General features: G+C 41.1%; 1 protein-coding gene across 1 annotated transcript in view; it reads right to left on the minus strand.

Moving 5' to 3' along the window:
- LOC125228289 (protein unc-79 homolog) overlaps nucleotides 1-23,878 on the minus strand; it is a 47,401-nt gene that overhangs the window by 5,103 nt on the left and 18,420 nt on the right. The window contains 29 exon segments of the mRNA XM_048132792.1: nucleotides 232-386; nucleotides 553-691; nucleotides 1,007-1,120; nucleotides 2,164-2,282; nucleotides 3,019-3,136; nucleotides 6,447-6,541; nucleotides 8,073-8,199; nucleotides 8,437-8,535; nucleotides 8,800-8,909; nucleotides 8,993-9,069; nucleotides 9,357-9,452; nucleotides 9,585-9,687; nucleotides 10,426-10,588; nucleotides 10,746-10,878; nucleotides 12,707-12,847; nucleotides 13,000-13,105; nucleotides 13,333-13,464; nucleotides 14,169-14,301; nucleotides 14,874-14,999; nucleotides 15,675-15,851; nucleotides 16,662-16,863; nucleotides 17,462-17,618; nucleotides 18,084-18,266; nucleotides 18,914-19,050; nucleotides 19,493-19,645; nucleotides 19,966-20,103; nucleotides 21,092-21,172; nucleotides 23,030-23,173; nucleotides 23,578-23,693. Of these exon segments, the coding sequence (XP_047988749.1) occupies nucleotides 232-386; nucleotides 553-691; nucleotides 1,007-1,120; nucleotides 2,164-2,282; nucleotides 3,019-3,136; nucleotides 6,447-6,541; nucleotides 8,073-8,199; nucleotides 8,437-8,535; nucleotides 8,800-8,909; nucleotides 8,993-9,069; nucleotides 9,357-9,452; nucleotides 9,585-9,687; nucleotides 10,426-10,588; nucleotides 10,746-10,878; nucleotides 12,707-12,847; nucleotides 13,000-13,105; nucleotides 13,333-13,464; nucleotides 14,169-14,301; nucleotides 14,874-14,999; nucleotides 15,675-15,851; nucleotides 16,662-16,863; nucleotides 17,462-17,618; nucleotides 18,084-18,266; nucleotides 18,914-19,050; nucleotides 19,493-19,645; nucleotides 19,966-20,103; nucleotides 21,092-21,172; nucleotides 23,030-23,173; nucleotides 23,578-23,693 (3,774 nt within the window).

Genomic DNA, 23,878 nt, shown 5'->3' on the forward strand with positions numbered 1-23,878 from the left:
TTGACAACATTGCTTGTATTTTATTTAAAATCATATAACTATGCAATAAAACCGATGACAAGAATATTAAGCAATCTTATTAATGAAAGTCCATAAAAGTCCATTAAAGAAAAAACCGATTCAAGTTGACAGAAGCGCCTAATGCAATGTTCAATGCAAAAGTTCTCAAGACAGTGGTTCGTCTGTCTGTCAAGCGTATTCTGTCATCAATTATAAGTATTACACACTTACCGGGACTTCTAAGCAAGAATATCTGCAGGAACACATTGTTTGGTGCCAGTTGATGCAGTACGCATCGCAGAAACTGATGAGCTACGAAAACCGCGCTGCCCGGCAGCCGGGTGTTCGTCTCCGTTTGCCAAGCGTAGTTGCCTAGCTGGACCACTCTGTCAACGAGTTGTTTCATGGTTAGTATGGTTACATATTCGTGAGTTATATTTGGTTAAGGAAGAAGGGCCCAATACATATACAAAAAAACATCTGTGCCCGTTGCAATAATATAAAGAAAATTTAACGAAAAAAAGTACCGTGTCAAAAATAGAGGAAGCCTACCTGCTAACGTTATGCAGTAAGGCCGGTAGCATAGCGGCCGCGGCGCACGGCTCCCGGTGCACAAACGTGGCCAGAATGATCACGCAGAGCCCCAACTCTTCATCGCTGTACTGCTCCACAGCTGTGCCACATTCAGCGCCTGGGACAATCAATATATAATGAACTAAGCAGTATCTCAAGTTTTAAAGACAACTACAAGACTAGGGTGGCCGTAACCGGGGACGGTTTAAGTTTAAGCTTCCGTCACATTGACGCGGTCACGGGTCAGAAGCAGCGCGGTAGCATCGCGTCCGCCGCAACTCACATTGCAGGCCGGAGTACGATATTCGCGACCCTTTTCAATCGATTTACCCCGAATCTGCGTTAATGTGTCGGATTCATTACTCTTGCACCAGGCCTGACTTTACCCTTTGGAATCTCCGATAAGGTGCTTTCTACCAGATAAGGTACTCACAGCGATATTGGAGTGTTGTGTCTGGACGCGGCGCGGTGCCAGCGTGCGCGGCGCGGCGCCCGGCACGCGTCTCGTCCTCCCACCAGCCGCCGCTTCCGTCCATCGCGCTTTCTGCTACAACCAACCATTATTGTCTCAACAAAACTGACCAGCTATAATCTGGCAAAAAAAATATCAAAATTGCGTTATTCATATTTGGTTTAGTACAGAGCGTTCTATACCAGGGGTGGGCAAAGTATATACGGCCCGCGAGCCATATCGGTCCCAGTAAACGATGCTTGTTATCCGGTCCTCCACTAGCCTTTCGAAATAATGTTTGATATGGCAACTAGGTACTGTAGTAAAAAATGTAAAAAGGCATTTTAGTGTGCAAATCTGGTCCTCCGAAATAATTTACCTTAAATTGGCCCTCAATGAAAAAAGTTAGCCACCACGGATTTAAACTAATACGATTTACATGAGCTTAACACATACGTTTAGGTTGGCAAAGTCCCGGTTTATTTTGAAACTATACTATTACCCTCTTATTCATAAACGTTCACTAAAGTTCTGTTATCAAGCCGATAAAGCTCGTTTGTCCCTTTCCGACGTATTAGTGTGATAGAAAAGAACAAACGAACTTTATCGGCTTGATAACTTTAGAGTACGTTTATGAATAAGGGGTAAGTATACAAGACGACATTTGCATGTCTAAGGCCCACTTGCACCAACCACTTAACTCAGGGTTAGTGGGCTATCTATCAAATTCCATATAAAATGGAGGGTAAACCCTCCATTTTCGTTGGTGCAAGTGGCCCTAAGAGATTGGTATTACCCTCAGACGAAGGATACTATAGACTTGACGCAAGCGTACACCCGTAAGGGACAGATATAGAATAATGGAGCGAATTTAAGAATCACTTTAAAAATGGCTGACAGTTTACCATAAACAACCTATGTACGTAATTTGGGCGGACAATAAGCTTGACAAGCCACGTCCTTATTGTTTGCCACAAACTCGTTTGTGGCAACGGCGGAAAAGTGAAACTATGACAAAGACAAAAAATAACATTTTGCTCTCTGTCACTCTTATTATAATTTGTATGTGACCATCTCGTTCGGTTGTGGTATTATTATTTGGCTGTCTAGTCTACAGAATCCTTTGTTTAAGGTATTACCGGAACTCTGTGGCCTCGCTGCCGACGGCGGCGGCGGTGGCGGCGGCGGCGGCGTGGGCGGCGAGCCGAGCTGCGCGGCCTGCCGCGCCAGGCGCCGGGGCGACGCTCCTCGGGAACGACTAACAAATTCAATCTAAATTAATTAATACTCCTCAACTGTGCGTTTCTCCAACTTCCTGCATTGCACAGCAAAACTGTGGAATGAATTGTCGCCTGCGGTATTTCCGGACCGATACGACCTTCAAACCTTCAAGAAAAGAGCACCCGTCTTAAAGGCCGGCAACGCACCTCCATGGGCACTTCTGGTGTTTCGGGTGAACGACTTCTGTACACCAATATTTTTACACTTGACTATACAACTTCGTATGTAGCCACAGAGACAATAATGGAAGATCTCGTCGCCTTTCTTTAAATGCCACAGTAATCAAATTTATATTATTCAAATACTCCATAATGACGGGTACTAAATACAATTGATAATAAATGTTTACACAATCGTGTGGTAAAGCCTGACAAGAAATATATGACTACTAGCTTTAGCCCGCGGCTTCGCTCGCATTAGAAAGAGACAAAAGTTAGCCTATGTCACTCTCCATCCCTTCAACTACCTCCACCTAAAAAATCACGTCAATACGTCGCTCCCATTTACAATATTAGTATGGATTTTCAGGAGAGCGCTGTTATTCTGATGTATGGGGTGACAGTTCAGTTTATTATGAAGAAATTAGATCTAATGAAATTCCTAACCATGGCGCGCAGCGCAGTCATATATATCTGGTCATGCTTTATCTTTACTGGCATTTAAAGTAATTATTTTTAAAGGGGTTCTTATAACAGGGAATTGAAAATACATACGTGGCACCCTCGGATGAAAGTTTCTTGGCTAAATCCTGCGGTCGAGACGTCGGCGTCGGCGTAGGCATCGGCTCCGGCTCCTGCTGACTACTGGAGTCTGTCTTGTCAGTAGAATCGTCTACAACAATTTTAAAACTTAATTCTTTGACCACCAGACTTCGTGGTTTACAATTAAGCGGGATAGACGACTGGCGTTACGTTCAAGAGTGACTTTTTTTTAATAATAACCTCGTCTTGCCCGCCATAGATATACAGTTTCAGCCATTGAAATTTCTCGGTTTAAAGATATTTTATTTGCCTCAAAAGAAATATTACATTTCACTTATTGAGATAAGTATGTATATACAATTGTAAAAATTAAATAATTTATAAATAATATGATATTCATTATTAGGGTAATAACAAAATTGACACATTAATAGTTACTTAACAGATAGGTAATAAACTAAATTTAAACCAAATTATTGAATAAATAAGGTAGATTTTCCTTTGTATCATGATTTAGGTAAAACCCAAAAAAATAAAGGGATTCTTTTTTCCTATCCAGGTTTATATATTTTATAATTTCCAAAAATTGGAATGTCCTTTATAAATCACATTGGGCAGGACGAGGATATTCATTATTAGGGTAATAACAAAATTGACTCATTAATAGTTACTTAACAGATAGGTAATAAACTAAATTTAAACCAAATTATTGAATAAATAGGGTAGATTTTCCTTTGTATCACGATTTAGGTAAAACCCAAAAAAAATAAAGGGATTATTTTTTCCTATCCAGGTTTTTCATAATCATAATCATAATCATTTATTGTATAATATTTTAAATATCACATGTCAATTTACAAAAAGTACAAATTTAAAATCTGAATGTCATAGGTAAGTAAATTGGTATACTCTAGGTATACTTAACTCAAATACATGATTAATAAAATTTAATATTAAAGCCTTAAAAAATCGTCTATGCTATAAAATGTGTGCTCGATAAGCCAACTTTTTAATTTTCTGTTAAAGCAAGCGAGAGAAGGAGCGGAGGTGATTGACTCTGGCAACTTGTTTAATACAGTAGGGCACATAACGTGAGTTATTTTGTCTGATCTCGCGAGTCGTCGCTTTATCGGTAACAGCCTGTTCGGATGTCGAAGAAGGCGGGCCGAATCAGCGCGTTTTTTAAAATGGGACATGTTTTTATAGGCATACGTGGCGATTTGTAATATGATCACAGACGGCATGGTCAAAATACCAAGCTCCTTGAAGTAGGGCTTTACTGAGGTATCCTGAGACAGCTGAAGAACAGCGCGGACGGCTCTTTTTTGGAGTCTGAACGCGCGCTGCCAGTCTGCGGCACGCCCCCACAGCTCTGTGCCGTACTGCAAGAGGGAGTGGACGGTTGCAAAATAACAAGTCCGCAATACATGCGTCGGCACGACTCGAGCGAGGCGACGCAGCGCGAAGCATGCACCACCTAGTTTCTTACACAGCTTATCTACATGGGGGGCCCATGTAAGTTTTCGGTCGACTTCAAATCCCAGGAATGTGGTAGTCTCTACCTGCTCTATGCCTACGCCGCCAGCTTGGACCTTTAATGATCTCGGTGTGCGGCCTCCAACTTGGAAGTGAATGAAGTGGGTCTTCGTCAAGTTCAGTGCTAGGCCATTAGTGTTAAACCACCGAAATAATTGGTTTGCGGCGTCATTCAGGCGCGCCTCCAAGTCGTCCATATTTGGTGCTGTCACGATACCCGCTACATCATCCGCATACATTAAAATGTCAGCTGTCGACATTGCTCCAGGCAGATCATTCAGTAACAGGGAAAACAGGATATTCGAGACGGATGATCCCTGGGCAACTCCCATTGATGTAGTTAGCGGATCGGACTTACATAGGCCCCCGTCACCTACCACAACCTGGGATCGGTCACGAAGAGCATCAATGAGGAGTCTATGAGCATTGCCACGGATGCCGTAGTGCAGCAGCTTAGCGGCGATGATGCTATGGTCGGCGACGTCGAACGCCTTGGAGAGGTCACAGCAGAGCATTGCTACCTGCTGTTTGTTCTCCAAGGCGTCCATGACCTTGCGTATTGCTTCTCGCGCTAGGTCGGTGGTGCAGCGACCCGTTCTGTACGCGTATTGGCGGTCGGACAATGCATTTGTCGCATTTAAAAATGATGTTAGCCGCTGACATATTCCATTTTCCAGCACCTTAGCAACACACTGAATGATAGACCACGGCCTATACCCATCCCCACTCTCTCTTTTTCCTTTACCTTTAAAGAGGGGAGAAATCTTACTTATTTTTAAAGACTGTGGGTACGCTCCCTCTTTAAGGCATAAGTTAAACAAGTGAGTGAGTACTGGCGTTAAAGTATAGGCGACAGTATTTAGCAGGTCCATGGATACTCCATAAATGTCCTTACTAGTTTTATGGGGTATTCGAGACGTTATTATTGTGTACACTTCGTCACAGGTAAAAGGAGTAAATTTTATGGACCGATCCGCAGGCGCGCGCGAGGTGATCAGCTGTTCGAGCACTCGGTCAAGGTCAGCGCGCGGGGCGCCGCACGCCATGGCGGCACCTACGAACCTAGCATTCATAGCATTGACCACCTCTTTTTTACTACTATATTTTTCACCATTTGAGTCTACCACGACTGCGGTGAAATCTACGGGAGGACGTCCACTTTTCCCCCTTTCTTTGTTAACTATGTGCCACATAGTTCTGCACGAATTTTGTGTCACAGCCATCTGCGATGAATATAATTGCGTTTTACGTTGTTGAATCGCATACTTATATTCTATATTCAATTTTTCAATACATTTTTTTAAGTCGTCGTTTAATGGGAACTTACGTTCCAAGTTAAGGCAGTCAAATAAAAATGATTTCATATTTAATATGTCTTGTGTGATCCACGACTCAGTTTTTGTTGACCGGTTAGTCATCTTTAAAGGAAAACAGGTGTCTATTCTATTGCATAAAATATTGTTTAACCGATCTGATAAGATCTCAGCTGTCTGGCCATTATTTGACACAAAATTCGTCCAGTTTATACTTTCCATTGAAAGAAAGAAATTTACTCGATTTATTTCAGAGTAATTTCTTGATAATCGAGATAGTACAATAGGTGTTTTAAGTGGACATAACACATCTAAACGTACTGCATAGTGATCACCGATGTTAGTTACTACTGGAGATGTTGTTATCGAGTCTATGTCCACATTAGTGTAGGCATGGTCGAGTGCCGTGGACGAGTTGTTACTCACTCGAGTGGGAACCCTAACATCGTTTCTACAGTCAAAAGCTATCAATAAGTCCTCCAGATTTTTACAGTCTACACTTTCACAGTTTCACAGTCATAATTTCCAAAAATTGGAATGTCCTTTATAAATCACATTGGGCAGGTCGAGGATAACTGAAATCGTACGTACCTGGAGGTAAAGTTAGAGCTTCGCGAACACGATCCACTAAAGCGTTGAAGACTGGATACTGGTCCTTATTTGGTTTCGGACCGATGGGCAGCAATCTAGAATTGTAGTCAATAATTAGTATTATCATCAAAGAGGATCGAGTATTATAGAGAATGACTGTCAAAGTAAAATGTGTAATAACAGTGCATAGACTGCCATCTCTCGACACCGGCTTAAAACTTTTGAACCTCAGTTTTGACAATTTGGCCCATATTCTTAGCTTGATATGTTTTAAAATGTCAAATATTAATATTAGCGCCATCTAGCCGAGCGTACCCCAAAGGTGTATCGCCATCTAGCTCACCGTACCTTTTTCTGTATGGTTTTGGGGTACGTTTTTTTCTTAGACTTTATCGGTCTTTACGAAGTTACATAGGTCTTTGGTATTATAAATACATAGTACCTATGCACTCGAACACACGTGTAAATAATTGGATTACTTATGAACAAGATTTGTCTGCATAGAACAATTATTTTAGATTAACAAAAAATAAAACCGCCTTCAAAAATAAGCGCGTTACAAAACACGGAGAAACTAAAAAGCAAAAAATAATAAACCTTTGAATTCAGATTTCTTATCGTATTGCAATAATCTAAACATCCAAATTATAAACAAATCAATTATTTTTGCAGTCGGTACCAGACCTGTTCGTCGCCTTGCTATTGCCTGTTCGCCCCACCCAACCATACGCAGGCTGGTACCGACTCCAAAAATAATTGATTTGTTTATAATTTGGATGTTTAGATTATTGCAATACGATAAGAAATCTGAATTCAAAGGTTTATTATTTTTTGCTTTTTAGTTTCTCCGTGTTTTGTAACGCGCTTATTTTTGAAGGCGGTTTTATTTTTTGTTAAAAAAGTTTATTTATTTGTTGATTTTTAGTGGTTCCTATTGATATTATATGTATCAGTCCGAATACATGTACACTAGTGAAAGAATTATCCTTTAACTCCTAACCATTGAGGAGTTGACCTTCCATCATCAGCTCAGCCACATAAAATTATTACCATCAGGCGTAAATACTGGTTTACCTTTGAAAAATACACTGAAAACATTACATGTGCCTATAACATTTGAAGAGTTCCCTCGATTTCTCCAGGATCCCATCATCAGACCCTGACTTGGTGCCAATGGGACCATCTCGGGGTTATACCCGTTCGATCAAAAAAAAATTTTGAAAATCGGTCCACAATTCTCGGAGATATCGAGGAACATACATACAAAAAAATAAATAAAAAAAAAAAACATTCAGTCGAATTGAGAACCTCCTCCTTTTTTGAAGTCGGTTAAAAAATAATGGCCTTCTACGGTAATTATTTCGTGTGCGCAGCAGTGGCAACGGCAAGACGTTCATATCTGGGAAAGCCGTAAAGCTGTATCTCGCTACCACCAATAGCCCCCGCTCACAGTCGTCGCGATTCATAACTCTTCAAAAAACGGTAAAAAGACTAAAAAAGTATATCGGTTTCAATCAATATAACATTAATTATAGCTGTAATTCCAAGCGTGCTAAGTCTCAGTGGAAAGTCTTTTCAAAGCCTTTATTGGGTTAAGGTTTGTTTGTTTGGATAATATGTAAGTACCTCTCTGGCGGGGGGATGTGGAAGGGCTGGTGAGGCTGATGGTGCAGCGGCGACGGCGCGTTCCACGCCAGCTCCATTTTCGACAGCGGCGACTCGGGCGATGCGTATGCGCCGGTGAAGGTACGTACTGGCAAAGAGGAGAACACGAGTTAGTTTGTATAAAGCGGTTGAATCCAAAATCTCTGTTTCTATGACGTTCTAAAAATTCTGACAGCCCTTGGGAACCCAAATTAGCAGAGATTGTACTATCAAACTCTAAAACTACCAGCAAAAGTGCATGGAGAAATTATGAATGAATTGATTGATAATACGCCATGCACTTTTGCAGCTGATAGTACACTAACTAATAGAATCGGATGTTTACCAGGGCTCTTGACGTTGTCCTTGCGGTGCGGTGGCCAGGCGGCAAAGTTCCCATCGCCATTGGAAGAAGGCGCCGTGTCTGGAGAGGTGCTGCTGCCCACTGATACCAAATAAATACGTATATGACATTTTGTTTTAAGGTTAACAAGAAAAACATAATTTGGCTACCCATTTAATAGAGCCGGGCGTTTTACATGCGCTATATTTCGCAGCATTTGGCTGCATGGCCTTACTTACTTTTTCTTACGCGTTTTTTGACTGAGGCGGTATCTATCGGTATGATGCAACGTCTATGACGTTACTTTCTCAAAAAGACCTCGGATATACAACGGAACAAATAATATTGTTTAAGGTAAGGCCTCACCGATGATCCTTTTCTGTTTGCCCAGTATTTTGGCCCGTGGTGAAGTCTGTGGTCCATGTAGTTGATCAGGCCAAATCTCTACAGACTGGCCGCTCATTGGAGTCGACTTCCTGGAAACGAATAAAATACAATTATAAAGCAAAAAAATAGCGATAATAACAATGCAACTTGTCTAAGATAGTCATGTACTTACAAATTTGAAGAATCACTACCGATGGAAACCGAAGAACTGGTAGACAACTGATGTGTAGAACGGGAACCCAATTGAGCCTGAAAAGGATTTAAATTATTGATAATTGATAAGAAAAACACAAAAAACTATAAGACGTAAACCAAAGAGGTATGGAAATTTAGAAAATACCTATTACTCAAAACTTTGCGTTTATAGAGTTGACATTATTATAACAAACTGCCTGTCTGAATCAATATCATACGTATTAGTAACAAAAATCGTAAAAAAATGGTCAAAACTAAACCATAGAATAGATACAAAAACTTTGTCTATTTTATGGTTAACGGTTTGTGCGAGCTACATTGCAGTAACACTATTTACTTACAATCTTACTAAGTGGTGGATGTGGTGCCGATGTAGTAGCAACAGTCTCGATTTTCGGCGGTGGATCTTCGTAATGTGACGGCTCATCAAAGGAGCCCTGTAATACAAAAACAACATACCCTTGTACATAAGATCATGGAAGATTTAATAAACTTACCATATTTTTGTATGTATTTGGAGTGTTGTACATACACTGTATATGTCATAACCAAAAAAAAGAATCAATTACCGGTGCCGTACTTCCGTGGACTGTAGTGTCAACGTCGCTGGTTTCAGGAATAGCAATTAGTTCGCTCTCCGACGACTCATGCTCGAGACTCCATTGCTGATACCTGTCGATAATGTTAACACATAAATTATATGTTTTTAAAAATCGTTCTTGTTAGTTAATGAAGCCAGGATGGAGTGAGACTAAGAGTCGCTTTAAATAGAAAGGCGTGACGAAAGTTGTGAAAAGCCTCTGAATTTGAAATGAAAGGATTAGTACAGAGCAAAAAGGATCGAGTATTACTTATGTACACATGAAACGCAATAAAATATTGAATTGAATCCTTAACGAAGACAGGCCAGTAAGATTATCAGATGGCACCCGCAGGTTTCGGCTTGCGTTCGAGTTGGGAGGGGCTCACCTCGCATTTTGGAGTCGCATAGGACTTGAACGACAGTGGGCTCAGCTCTAGAGGATAATTATGAGGGGAGAAGGTACTTACTTGATGGTAGGTTGTTCCCAGGATGTCGGCATGGCGTCTGTGGATTAAGTCTTGCGCTGAAATCGGGTGGGGCTGCCCGCCACTCGTTCTGGGTCCGCATAGGACCTTAGTGGCGACTGACTCGTCTCTAGATGACAAATACGCCTTACCCTCAGTAAGGTGCACCTGGTATCTCGGTATATAGTTCTGAAAGGTACTGACTTGTTGGCGTGCTGCTCCCAGGGCATGATCATAGTTTCCGAGGATTTAGACTTGCGCTCAAATGAGAGGGGGGTATTCTCGCCGCGCGTTCCGTGGCCACGCAGGACTTGAGTGAAGTCTGACTCAGCTATAGAAGACAAATATGAGGGTAAGGCGCACCTGATATCCCGGTGTATAGTTCTGGAAGGTACTGACTTGTTGGCGGGCTGCTCCCAGTGCGTGGGCATGGCGTCCGCGGGTTTGGGCTTGCGCTCGAGCGGCGCGGGGCTGCCTTGCGCGCGTTCGGGGGCCGCGCAGGATTTCAGCGACGGTTGACTTAGCTCTGAAGGAGAAAAGAAAGGTTTAACGTGCAATTCCATTGGAAGGAAAATAAATGTAGACAGCTATTGTTAAATGCTTTATCTGCCACACTCAATTTCCACACGATTGCCCTTTCCGTAGGTACCTACTTATACCTATAGGTTTATGGTTAGACCTACCTCTCGTGGTGTGCGGCATCACGATCATGGGCGGGATGCGCTTGCACACGTGGTACTGCGCCTCTACGGTGTTGAGCACGATGCGGATTAAAGCCTGCACTTGCGCACACAACGTCCCGCTACCGTAGTGATACTGTAACAAAAATATACTTGTAAAATATTCAACATCAAATAGTAGGTAGATCCCTTTCAAATTAGATACGATGCGATGTTATTGAGTCCATTGAAATATATAAATTGAGTTCTTTATACTAAGCCGTCCGAAAAATTATACGCAGTCATAGATTGTAATTGTCAACTTACGAATTCAATTCTGTACAGACTGTGGTCGGTCCTTAGGTAATCGTTTCCTGGATCATAAATAGTATAGTATAATATTGTAATGCCGCGTCCGCACGTTTGGCAAACCTTTACAAGTCTTCACAAATTCAAACGTGTGGATTGAGTGTTTGGCTTGGTTTGCGTGGGTTTGCAAGCGCTTGTAGCCGATCCGTTCCAGTGTCGGTTTTTTGTCACAAGTCAAAGAGATTTGCCGCAAGCGCTTGCGACGCGTACACATGTTTGTGCGCACTCAGTCTCGTCCGCGCACTGTAGGCGAACAGTTGTGTGTTTCTTCTGTAAAAAGTAATGATGAACGACTGGTCAGTTCAAGAGATCTTGAACTTTCTGGAATATTACCAGGGACAGCCATGCATTTGGGACCCAAGTAATAAAGACCAAAAGGATAAAAAAAAAGTTGCTGATGAATGGAATTGCATTAAATAAAACAGTAAAGGAACTAAAAGCAAAAAAAAGAAATTCTTATGGTCACATTAAGAAAACATTCTTCAAACACACAAAAAAAAAACAAGATAGTAGTATTCGTTCTGGTGCAGTTTGGTTAACATTTATACTAATTAGACTCTGTTCAGATTAACTTGTCTTATTTAGTAAACACGTATGTAACCTCAAAACATAATTTTTCTATTTCAAATTGCCTTTAAATCGTAAATAGAACAATTGAATTAGGTATGGCCGACACAACAACCTCGATGTCTGCCATGCTTGCCTCCTCACAACAAACTAAGGATCTGGCAAGCGTGTGGATAGCGGCGTTTGATTTGCAAAATCAAGCCAAACGTTTGTAGAGATTTGAAGTTTGCGGCCAGTGCCAAGCGTGCGGACGCGGCATAAGCAGTCGGTGCCATGTAGGAGCCATAAGCCAATGACGTCTGACATGGGGTTCCAGAGCGTGCAAGGAGTGAGTGACCAGGGTACCAGCCATAGACATCGGGGCAGCAACACCCGCGCTTGACCCTAGACTGATACACAACTATTATAGTGTTATACCTTGTACATGACGACGGACAGAGCCATAAGCCAGTGACGTCTGACATGGGGTTCCAGAGCGTGCAAGGAGTGAGTGACCAGGGTACCAGCCATAGACATCGGGGCAGCAACACCCGCGTTTGACCCTAGACTGATACACAACTATTATAGTGTTATACCTTGTACATGACGACGGACAGAGCCATAAGCCAGTGACGTCTGACATGGGGTTCCAGAGCGTGCAAGGAGTGACCGACCATGGTACCAGCCATAGACATCGGGGCAGCAACACCCGCGCTTGACCCTAGACTGCTACACAACTATTATAGTGTTATACCTTGTACATGACGACGGACAGAGCCATAAGCCAGTGACGTCTGACATGGGGTTCCAGAGCGTGCAAGGAGTGACCGACCATGGTACCAGCCATAGACATCGGGGCAGCAACACCCGCGCTTGACCCTAGACTGCTACACAACTATTATAGTGTTATACCTTGTACATGACGACGGACAGAGCCATAAGCCAGTGACGTCTGACATGGGGTTCCAGAGCGTGCAAGGAGTGACCGACCATGGTACCAGCCATAGACATCGGGGCAGCAACACCCGCGCTTGACCCTAGACTGCTACACAACTATTATAGTGTTATACCTTGTACATGACGACGGACAGAGCCATAAGCCAGTGGCGCCTGACATGTGGCTCCAGAGCGTGCAAGGAGTGAGTGACTAGAGTTCCGGCCATGGACATCGGGGCAGTCACACCAGCGCTCGAACCTGGACTGCTGCAGAACTGTAAACATAACAATGTCCATAGTGTAATTTCGTATCATTTCGGCATGGGATGAACAAAGTTATTGCGGTTCCTTTTTAGTGACAATACAGTACGATATATAATTCTGCCACTAGCAAGCCTAAATCATCGGCAATACTGACAGCACTTACTTGTAACAACATTAATGTGGGTTCAGCAATACTGGCGCCCATCAAGTGGTTTTGGTCCAACACTTGAGGCAAGTTCGCTATGAAAGCGTTGAAGATTGCAGATTGCCTGTACACGAAGAAAAAAATAATAATGGGATGCAGTAAATGAAATTCCTAGTAGTATATTAAGCCAAGAAAGCTAATTTAGAATCTGATCTTTTAGAGTAAATTTTGGAAGTTAAGTAATTCAAAATTTGCCCATGCAAGGCACAACAGACTTAAAACAGTCTTATGGGAAACACCCATATAGACGCAAAGCTGATGTTAATTTAAGATATAATTCAGACACGATACCTTAAAGTGTGTGGCGAGATGTGGAAGCATTTGTCGACACAATTATAACCCAGGAGCAGGAACAGATGTCTCAATACCACTTCTTGGGTTTTCAACGATTGCTTGTCTTCATTTGGATGAGCTTGGTCAGACCTAGTTTAAAAAGAATAGTTACGGACAGATCAATACTAGAACCTGCAATACACAAACTGCAATACAAAATAAAAAGAAAAACCGTATTTGCTAATTGCATTTAAATTACAGTTTTACAACATACATACATATAATCATGCCTGTATCCCATAAAGGGGTAGGCAGAGTACATGAATAATAAGTTTCAGTGCCACTCTTGGCAAAAAGGGATTGAAAGAAATCCAAATTGTGACATTGCAGTGACAGGTTGCCAGCCTCTTGCCTACGCCACAATTTAACCCATATCCCACAGTCGACTTCTACGACACCCACGGTCCACACTGTGGTAAGGAGGAGACTAGCTTGCACTTACTAGCAGAATGTACCATGTATGCGGCACCGCAATATGATACATTCGGTAGAGACAGTTTGAGAGAAGATGAACTCAAGGATGTCGAACTTAAAGATGTCCTTCTGTTCTGCAGGAAAACAAGAAGATTTGAGGAGAGAAGTGTGGGAGGGCAGCCGGGACAGTAACCTGCAGCTCCAACTCCAGGGAACTGGGCTGAATGAACGCATCAGCGATCAACAGCCCGCCTGTATCCGACCAGGCGTCCCTACACTACATCTACATCTACGACACCCACGGGAAGAAAGGGGGTGGTGAAATTCTTAACCCGTCACCACACGGGTTTTACAACATACATATAATTTAAAAACTTTACCTTGACAAGAACTGCATAAGAAGAAACACCAGCAGATTGGTGGTTTCCCTATCGGCCTCTTCTAGGTCTACCGCCTTAGGCATCACCGTCATGATCTCCTCAGTAGACCGGCCTGACAACGTGTGCAAGCCCTCTGTAAGAGACCAGATGTCATTTTAAAAGGTCTTAAATACTAGTAGACTTAAATTCTGATACAATACTAATTATGATATGTAGATAGTCGTCTTGCAAATATTATACCATAGAAGATGTATATCCTTTCGTGATTGTAAATGGATTTATCTCGCATGAATATAAGGGTAGAATAGGGGTCGGTTGCACCAAATCGTCTGTGTAATTTCCATAGAATTCTGCGTGACTTTGATGTGTTCTTCAAATTAGTCCACCACACTTTTTTGGATTTGGAAATATTTATGTGGTGTCCACTCAAAATCGCTAGGTTTTTCAATCCTAATAGGAGAAAAAAAGTGTCCCAAGTTTTTTCCCATTCCATTACCTATTTTTCATACATTATGTGTGGCGGTAACGGAATGGAAGGTTTGAAAAATGTATGGTAATCTTGAGACATTTTTTTCAGGATCGAAAGACCTCGCGATTCTAAGTGTGAATCGCGTAAAAAATACCCATGTTGCAAAAATAGTAGGATGGACAACTTTGAAAAAAAAAATGGCCCAACTGGCCCTTAGTGTAGATATCAAGGCATACCATGGTTGTTAACGCGCTGCGGAGTCGGTATAGACGGCGCCGCCAACAGCTGTCCGAGACCAAATCTCGACGTCTTCCTCTTCAAGAGGGGCGCCGAGTATTGGCGCGAGTAAACCTTCTCACGCTCTGGAACACAACCACCTTATCTATTACTAGTAATGTTCTGTAAACCTGCTTGGTAAAACTAAAATAGAACGGAAATTTTGAATACTGAGAACAAAAGAATGATATGTACTTGAAAGGCCAATATAAATTGAATTTACCTAATCTAAACTTACGACTACGTCACACGTCTTAACATCACGTTGACAAAATCATAACGACAGTTAAGCACTTGTTTAGTTCATTTTGAAATAAAAGTGCCCACTGCCCAGAAACCACTTAGAAAGCTACCAATTTGCAGGATTACTACTATTCTCCTAAACCTCAACTTAATGCCAAAGATGGCATTGGACGCTGTGTTTTCACAAGAGATGTATGAAAATGAGTAGCGTAAGATGTGTTTCATGATGATGAATTTCAGATGTGTTGTCTGATTCGACATTTAATCATATTTTACTGTACCCTGGACGAGTAGGTACAGGTACTTATAGATTACAGATGTAGTTCGAAAAGGATTTCTTTCGTATTTTTCCGGAAACGTACGTATTTGTCATGCTAGTTCAGTCAACGTCAGTACGTCTTGTACTGAGATTGACTGAAATAGCATAAAACGTTCGTACGTTTCCGTAACAATACGAAGGCAAATTTTCGCACTACATCTGTATACCTATTCTACGTGCTATTCTCTAATGAACTCACCGTGTTGTCTGTCCGGCTGCGGCGGCATGGTAGCAGGTGCGGAGATAGTCCGCTTGTACGGCCACTTGGTGCCGAAGGACGCGCTCAACGTGTTCACGGCCGACACGCTCAGCGCTTCGTGGGCGCGCCGCACCTTGTATTGGAACCATTCGGAGCTTGTGTCCGTACTCACAAGCTCTGTTAAAAAAAAATTGAGTGAATAAAGTAGTGATTTTTAAATATCAAGGAGGATCGAGTATTATAGAGAGTCACTGTCAAAGTAAAATATGTAATCACAGTGCATAGACTGCCATCTCTCATCACAAGCTTAAAACTTTTGAACCTCAGTTTTGACTATTTGATCCATATTGTTAGTTTGATATGTGTTAAAATGTCAAATATTAATATTAGCGTCATCTAGCCGAGCGATCCCCAAAGGTGTAACGCCATCTAGGCCATCGTACCTTTTTCTCTAGGGCTTTCGAGGTACGTTTTTTTCTTAGACTTTATCCGTCTATACGGAGTTACATATGTCTTTGCTAAATATGAAACACACAAACTCACCGCACTAGTGAAAAAATAATAAGCACAAAACAAAACAGACAGAATATGAAAAGAACAGCATAGGAAAAAGAAATTATAAACAAAAACTTACCCGCAAATTAAAACACCCAACAGCGATCTCCTAAAATTAGAATGGTAGTAATAAATGAATGGATAACAAATGTAAAGACAAAGTAAAATGTTAACAAATAAAATTAAACAAAGACAAAACAAGTTTCAACAAAATAACACTTTAAGTTCTCGCGCTTTTATACATATTCAAAGTCACTTACAGGTCGAACGCGATTAATTAACATTATTTTACCTTTTTCCCAACGTTTCGGCCAAGCACACTGGTCTTCTGCGACCACGGCCAGTACAACCTGGCCGAAACGATGGGAAAAAAGGTTAAATAATGTTGATTAATCGACCTGTATGAGACTTTAAATATAAGTTTCAACACACCTCTCAAGTTGTTGAAATCCACGTTCTTATTAGAGTTGATCTGCGCTTCAAGGAACAGTGCCTCGAAGCGGTTGAGGAAAAACTGCCAAGACAGGATGTTGCGGTCGCTCAGGGTGTTATGGAGCTGGTACACGCACTGCAGTACCATCGCTCGGTCCACGATTACCAGGTCGAACTGCGTCTCCAGACAGTATACGAGCAACTGAAACAAGTAATAACTTGTGAACTATCAAAAAACCCCAAGAAATAGAATAAATAAATAAATAAATAAATATTATTTTTACACAGCATAACAAGAGTGTTGTGGTACTCAACAACGATATATAAATATATAAATACTTTTACATAGAAAACATCCATGACTCAGGAACAAATATTGTGCTCATCACACAAATAAATGCCCTTACCGGGATTCGAACCCGGGACCGCGGCGTAGCAGGCAGGGTCACTACCGACTGCGCCAGACCGGTCGTAAAGTTATGGTATATTTTGTATAACAAAGATAAAACAAACAAAATCAGATTTTTTTGCGGTTTTTCCCGCCTGAATGGAAGGAGCCTCCGACCATTTCAGCAGTCTAATGCTTTACGAAAATGAGGGCCTATTTGCACGGTACGAGAATAAACTAAAATCTGACCAGAAATATATGACTTGTCAAGAGGGCGCTGATATACTGATGAATGCGGCGACAATCCAGTATAGTATGAAGAAAATAGTTCTGATGAAAATCCGCAACATGGCGCGTGGTCGTATATTTCTGCTGAGACTTTAGTTAAAACAGACAGACACATTATACTTACATCAATGGCGTTGTCATGTATGGTCCCGATGTACAAGGTGGCCCGTTGCGCCACATACACGTTAATGTCGTCCATGCTTGAGATGAGGTAACAGAAGGCAGTGGCCAGCGCCGTTTGAAGAGGCAGACTCGTTTTGATCGGCGAGCCGTCCATGAATCTAGCAACAAAAATAATAATATTATAAGAAAATGCAGGACAAGAGAAAGCAATTTTCATCAGAAATTACCAAAAATTGTTCTTATTTAAATAATGACGATTGTAAAACCGTAGTGTTATGTTCCGATGTGTTCTTACTAGTGCGCGCGTCCCTGTGATGGAACACATCACCACCGTTGGCCAGCGTGCAGCGTGCAGCAGCAAGTGAGTGAGACGGCTGTGTAAGCACATCTCGGACAGTGGCGAACAAATATATTAAAGAAGCGCGTTCCTAGCACACATTCTAAGCTCGTGTAGGTGAACGCGTACCATGCTTGTATGAGTGAGATATGACAGATCAACTGTTCGCGTTTTTGACAGGCGGTAACTGTGAGGTAACCGAGAAGGGGTGGGCGGCACTTTCAGCGGGGACTGGGAGCGGCCATACTGTACCATAGTACTCTTTACTGTGGTATAAATGTCTCACCTGATGATAACGGTGACCTTCTCGAGAGCGCGGAAGCGCACGCGCGCGTCCCTGTGGTGGAACTGGTCTCGCACTAGGGCGCAGAAAACATCACCGCCGCCGGCTAATGTGCAGCAGTGCAGCAGGACTGGCACGGCCACGGAGCAGATGGCTGAGTGTGAGGCATCACAGACGCTCCACAAACTATAGACAAATAATTAGCGACTTATAAACAAATCTATATAATACTAAAACCAAGGATTATTTATATAGGATTTACATACTTCATACTAAGAATCGTATATCGATTTTCTAGCGCCACCTATTAAATACACTGATGATGCCTACATTTTTTTTTTTTCAAAATGTGTATTGACGTGATATCATGATTTTCAAATAAAGAAATATGTCATTTGTTTTTATAAAAAATAAAAACACGCAGAAATATTTGGGTTTTAATATGATTTTGGCCACTTCCAGGGTGCGAACAGCGTCATCTACTTTTAAGCATAAAAGGCCCATACATTTCAGGGGTACGCTTTTTTGTATGGGCTTTGTCAGTCCAGTATTAAATCGTTCTTGCTAAAAGGTTGAGTTAGCATACACAATTACACACAGTATACATACACACCATCTTTTAGTTTGTTTGACTGATGTCTTACTGTCAAATAAGATCCTTAATAATTCAACAGTGACATGGATCATTCCATAATATTACCTACAGTTGTCCCGTACAACCTTTTTTTTCAAGGTTGCAAATATAGGATTTTCTTTCACTGTGACAAATAGTCAAGAATATGCCCCGAAAGAAAATGATGAACATGAAATTCTTTATTGTAACATGAACTTACTTGTCAATAAGCAGATTCTCCTGGCACCAGATCAAGAAGCCCCTGTGCTCGGAAAGAGCGTCGGCGTTTAAAACCAACACCTGCAAGCACTGCAGCAGGTGGTACAGCACGTTTGGGTGGGATGTGCTTTTCAATTCCTGTATAGAAATATTTTAGTCAAATATGTTGCTTCATAATAATCATCGATAATAATTCTAACTACTGGTGGCTTCGCGGGAAGAGCGCGCAACTTTCGGAGGTCGCGGGTTCGAACCCCGGCTCGTACCAATGAGTTTTTCGGAACTTACGTGCGAAATGTCATTTGATATTTGCCAGTCGCTTTTCGGTGAAGGAAAACATCGTGAGGAAACCGGACTAATTCCAACAAGGCCTAGTTACCCTCCGGGTTGGAAGGTCAGATGGCAGTCGCTTTCGTAAAACTAGTGCCTACGCCAAATCTTGGGATTAGTTGTCAAAGCGGAACCCAGGCTCCCATGAGCCGTGGCAAATGCCGGGATAACGCAAGAAGGATCAATGAATAATTCTAACTACTGACGATTTTAATTTAGATTTTTTTTTATCTAAACCATCTAAACTAACCTGTAACAGCTGGTGTATGTACTGTAACTCCTGAGGCAGCTCTTCAATGCAGAAATGGAATTTCCCCGCAGACGTCGGCCAGAAGTTGGTCATGTCTTCCTCCACTGATTCCGCCATTGCTTCGTGGTCTCCCAATAAGTTAGGCGTTGACACCTGTGAAGAATTATATTTACTGGATTAACTAATAATGCTGAATTAAATTATGTTTAGTTCAGAAATATTTTGCTAACGTAATGCCGTACCCGTAGCTTTGTATACCGAGCTTTGTATGCGATGTCACATTTCTGAGAGCTGCTACTATAACGGATGACAATTTACAGAAAATAAAATACATCTTCGTACTATTGGAACCCTCGGTTGGACGAAAGCGATGGCTGTCGTCTTTTAGCCATTTACTAAGTGTTCATCTATTATGCAAATCAAATAGGTATACCACTTTCGGCACACCGAAGGTTCTTGGATCGTATACTCACATCAGCTGTAGCGGTAGCAACATCAGTGTCCGTCAACGTGATGGTGTGAGCGGTAGCCATGGGCGGAGCGTCAGTTGCGGGCAAACTCGTCGCCATATCCAGTTGCTCAGTGATCGTCTCCACGGTTGCTGTCATTATCTATAACATAGGGCTCGCAAAATAGAAATGGGACTCTTGATCTAGCAATTGTAGTATATGCTGCCAAATCTTTAGTAAGCGTCGGTTGCACCAAATAATCTGTCACTGGTAAAGTGTGCACAAAATTTTATTATGTATATGGAAAGTATCATAAGTTAATTGTTCAGGGATGTTGGTCAACTGTGGTGTAACCCGTAGAGTATATTGAATAGTATGGTGTAACCGACCGTAAGTATAAAGAACAGCTTTGTTTAAAAAAAAAAATATTGTTTATATTAGTACTTCTGTTTACACTGCCAATCGTAAGAGTCAGATCACGATAAGTTTTCATCCCGAGTACATATGAATTTTACTGTCATGTACAGAAGTCAGCGTGGTCATAGTCTATTACCGTATTAACATTTTAAAACTATAATTATCTTAGTAAATTAATAAAGCTTACACATTATCATCAAAAAACCAATGTACTCATAAGTGTAAATAAAACTGCATTAAGAACCATTTAAGTTATTGTTTTAAAGCAAATGAAATGAAATTGATAGGTAAGTAGATTTTTGCGTTTAAATTATGTCGGTTTATTTCTTAATATTAGTCTATATCCATGGCTACTATACAAAACAGAAATAAGCAAGGTTGATTAAATATTGAAAGCTTCTAACAAAACAAATGTATGATATTATATAAGAAGGACTTCATTGAACTTAAAATATTATTATTTATTACATAAAGTACGTGATATTAGTGTGCATGCCGATATCGGCAATAAACAAAGCAAAGTCAACTATATAAAAGGAATAGACAACATTCAGAAGTTAATGTCATCTTTTCAAATATAAATAGCTCAATGAAATCTCAAAGTTTATGAAATATTGTCTATGTTGCGTTGCACTTACCTATTCGAATTTAAATAGATTTAGCAGTGCAACAAAGACCTCATTTCTTCACATATAAAGCACACAATGACATACAAGAGCAGGGAAGAACATACTTGCGTGTCGGCTGACGACTTAGTCAGGGTCGCTTCCGAATCGACGTCGCTTATGAGTGACAGTTGCATGAAATGAACAAACTATACATCTATATAGACATACATCCAACTCCAAAAATCGGCTACTTCATAGTACTTTGTTGCTACAACTCAACGATTGACCAGTAAAGTAATTAAACTAATTAATTTCGTTGCTCTTATCTTTGATTATCGTCACTTCAAAAGAAAGCATCTAGGCATTAATAATCCCAGAAAATATACATCCACTTATTTGAAAAGTACGGGTTCCTTAGGCTCCTCTTGAAGACCGAAACCCTAAAGATTTTTGAAACTCCCACCCTCACTATCTACAATATTCACTGTTTCCGTCAGTCCACGGGGAACAAGTCCAAATGCCAAATAAACTAAATAGTTAAGTCGCCTATATAGACAACAAAAATATTGATTAGATTTGTTGTAGCAACGATAAGTACTAAAAAGCACAACCATTTTTGGGTGTTTTGTACTGGAAAGGGAAGAGAAAATCAAATGTAGAGACAGAGATATGTAAGAGGGAAATCGTTATGAACTTATGAAATTACTTGCCAGAGATGTTAAGTTTAAAGAGATCAAACTTGATTTTTTCGTGTATATTGAATAAAATATTTAACGTGTTGTGTGTATTTGTATATTTAAAAGACTTAATACCTCTGGCTACGTCATTTACCTAGTAGTATCGTGTAAGGTAGAAGTAACATTGAATCTACGTGTCATAGATGACGCAAAGATACAATATCGCAAATCCTAACACTACAAGATATCCTTTGAGGCAACTGAAGTCAAACCAATATATTATTCTAATCCATTTTTATCCTATTACTTGCTTATTATGCAATAGCTTCAGATACTTTAAATCCGCCATTGTTAAAAATTATAGCCAAGGCATTACATAATTTTAAATTTAATACAAACGATGACAAATCACGCCGGATCTAGACTTTTTCGAGGGTGGCAAAAACTAAAAAAATACGAATTTGCCGCCCGTTGGATTTGACAAAGTTAGAATTTGTGCGCCCGTCCTGGACTTGACGCTGGAACGTAGACCACGGCTCAAATACAACATATATCCCGATCTGTGTCAAATTAACTATCGTAACATTTAACCTTTAGCGACAGAAGCCGTAAGCAATCCAACATAAACTATATTTTTGGGTGTGAAATACCGTCACCCAAAGGATACTTCGCAGACAGATAGACATACATCCATGAGCTAAACACCGGGAACTACAGGTGCATGCAGCGGCCATTGAGCCCGACAAACAAGCCATGATGAAGCCTCGACAACCTACTGTTCACTTTTATTTAGTATTTATTTTTAATCGAGAATCATTTCTTAATGTAAAAGTATTTTTAATAATAATAATATACTGCGCTTTAAATGAGGGTTTTCTTACAACGTTTAGTAACCCACAGTCACTTTTTTTCTCCCAGTGAGATTGAAAGTACTCGTGATTCTGAGTACAATTGACCTCAACTTCCCTAAAAAAATCAAAATAAAAAAAAATTGCAAAAAAATAAGAAATGCTCAACTCAACTTGGGGATATCTAAATTTCGATCATCGATAAATAAATTATCTCGTTTCCTTTCTTAGGGGATGTCTGTCTACCTAAGAAAGGAAACGAGAAAATGTCTTTTTTAACGCACAAGCTCCACTACTTGACATTTGGATTTATCCAAGTTTGACTTTAGTGACTCATAAAGCTCTAGTTTCTGAGGATATCATTATATCCGACTCCATACTTCATATTTTCATTTTACATGGGGACAGCTGCTATTTAACGACACCCTTGACTTAGGAAAATCGAGCTTAAGCCTTTGAAAACCCTCATTTTGCGCAAAAGGAATCGTAGGTATGAAAAACCCTAGGCCTGTAACCAGTGGCAACAATAAATACGCACATGTGGCATATGAACGAGCACGCCCCCGACGGAGCTCTTGTCGAGCGGGTGCGCGACGGACAGCAGCGCGTCGGGCGCGGCCGGCGTGCCGGACTTGCTGCGCTCGTCCTCCTTCTTGTCCAACCATGACTCTTCTGTAGGGGGCTGGAACCAACCACTTCACGGTGAGACCCCGACTACACACTCATCGAGTGGCATGGGAAGTTGTGAGAAGTACCAAGTTTGTACAAGTCAATTCACAAAAGCTGGCACGAATGAGTGCAGTGTTTCTTACTGGCGGGGGAATATTATTCCAGCGTCGTATAGCAGCATATCGGATACTGCCACCAAAGTTAACCAAACTGTGCCGCGGGCAGATTAGTGTGGCGTACTATGAGTCGGTTCTAGTTCTAGTATATTTAGTATTTAATACATTAAAAAAAAGTCTAAATTAAAAACTTATAATATTAAGGTAGCATTTTGAGTTGAATAGTGTGTACCTATGTTTTCGAGGATTCTTTTTGTTTAAATGGCAAGTAGATTTACTAACAGCAAAAAACTGTACGTACCGTTGGCTGGGGTTTCGGCTTGTCCGGTACGAGAGCCCGTACTAGCTGAACGGCGAGCTGGTGCCACAATGCTGCTGCTTCGCAATATGAACATGCTCCTTCCGACAGACAACGCGCTACGAAACAATGTTTAAATTTGTTTGTAATTAAAAAAGTACCTCTCTCGTGGCTCGATCTCAGAATTGATAATCTCATGACGTAGAAATTATTTTTTCTACTCCCAAACTGTTATTCGTCATTTACAGAGTCCTGCATAGATCTTTAAAACCCTACATAAAAGTCTATTCCCCAAAGCCAGCGT

Source organism: Leguminivora glycinivorella, chromosome 1 (assembly GCF_023078275.1).
Source record: "Leguminivora glycinivorella isolate SPB_JAAS2020 chromosome 1, LegGlyc_1.1, whole genome shotgun sequence".
Classification (NCBI taxonomy): domain Eukaryota; kingdom Metazoa; phylum Arthropoda; class Insecta; order Lepidoptera; family Tortricidae; genus Leguminivora; species Leguminivora glycinivorella.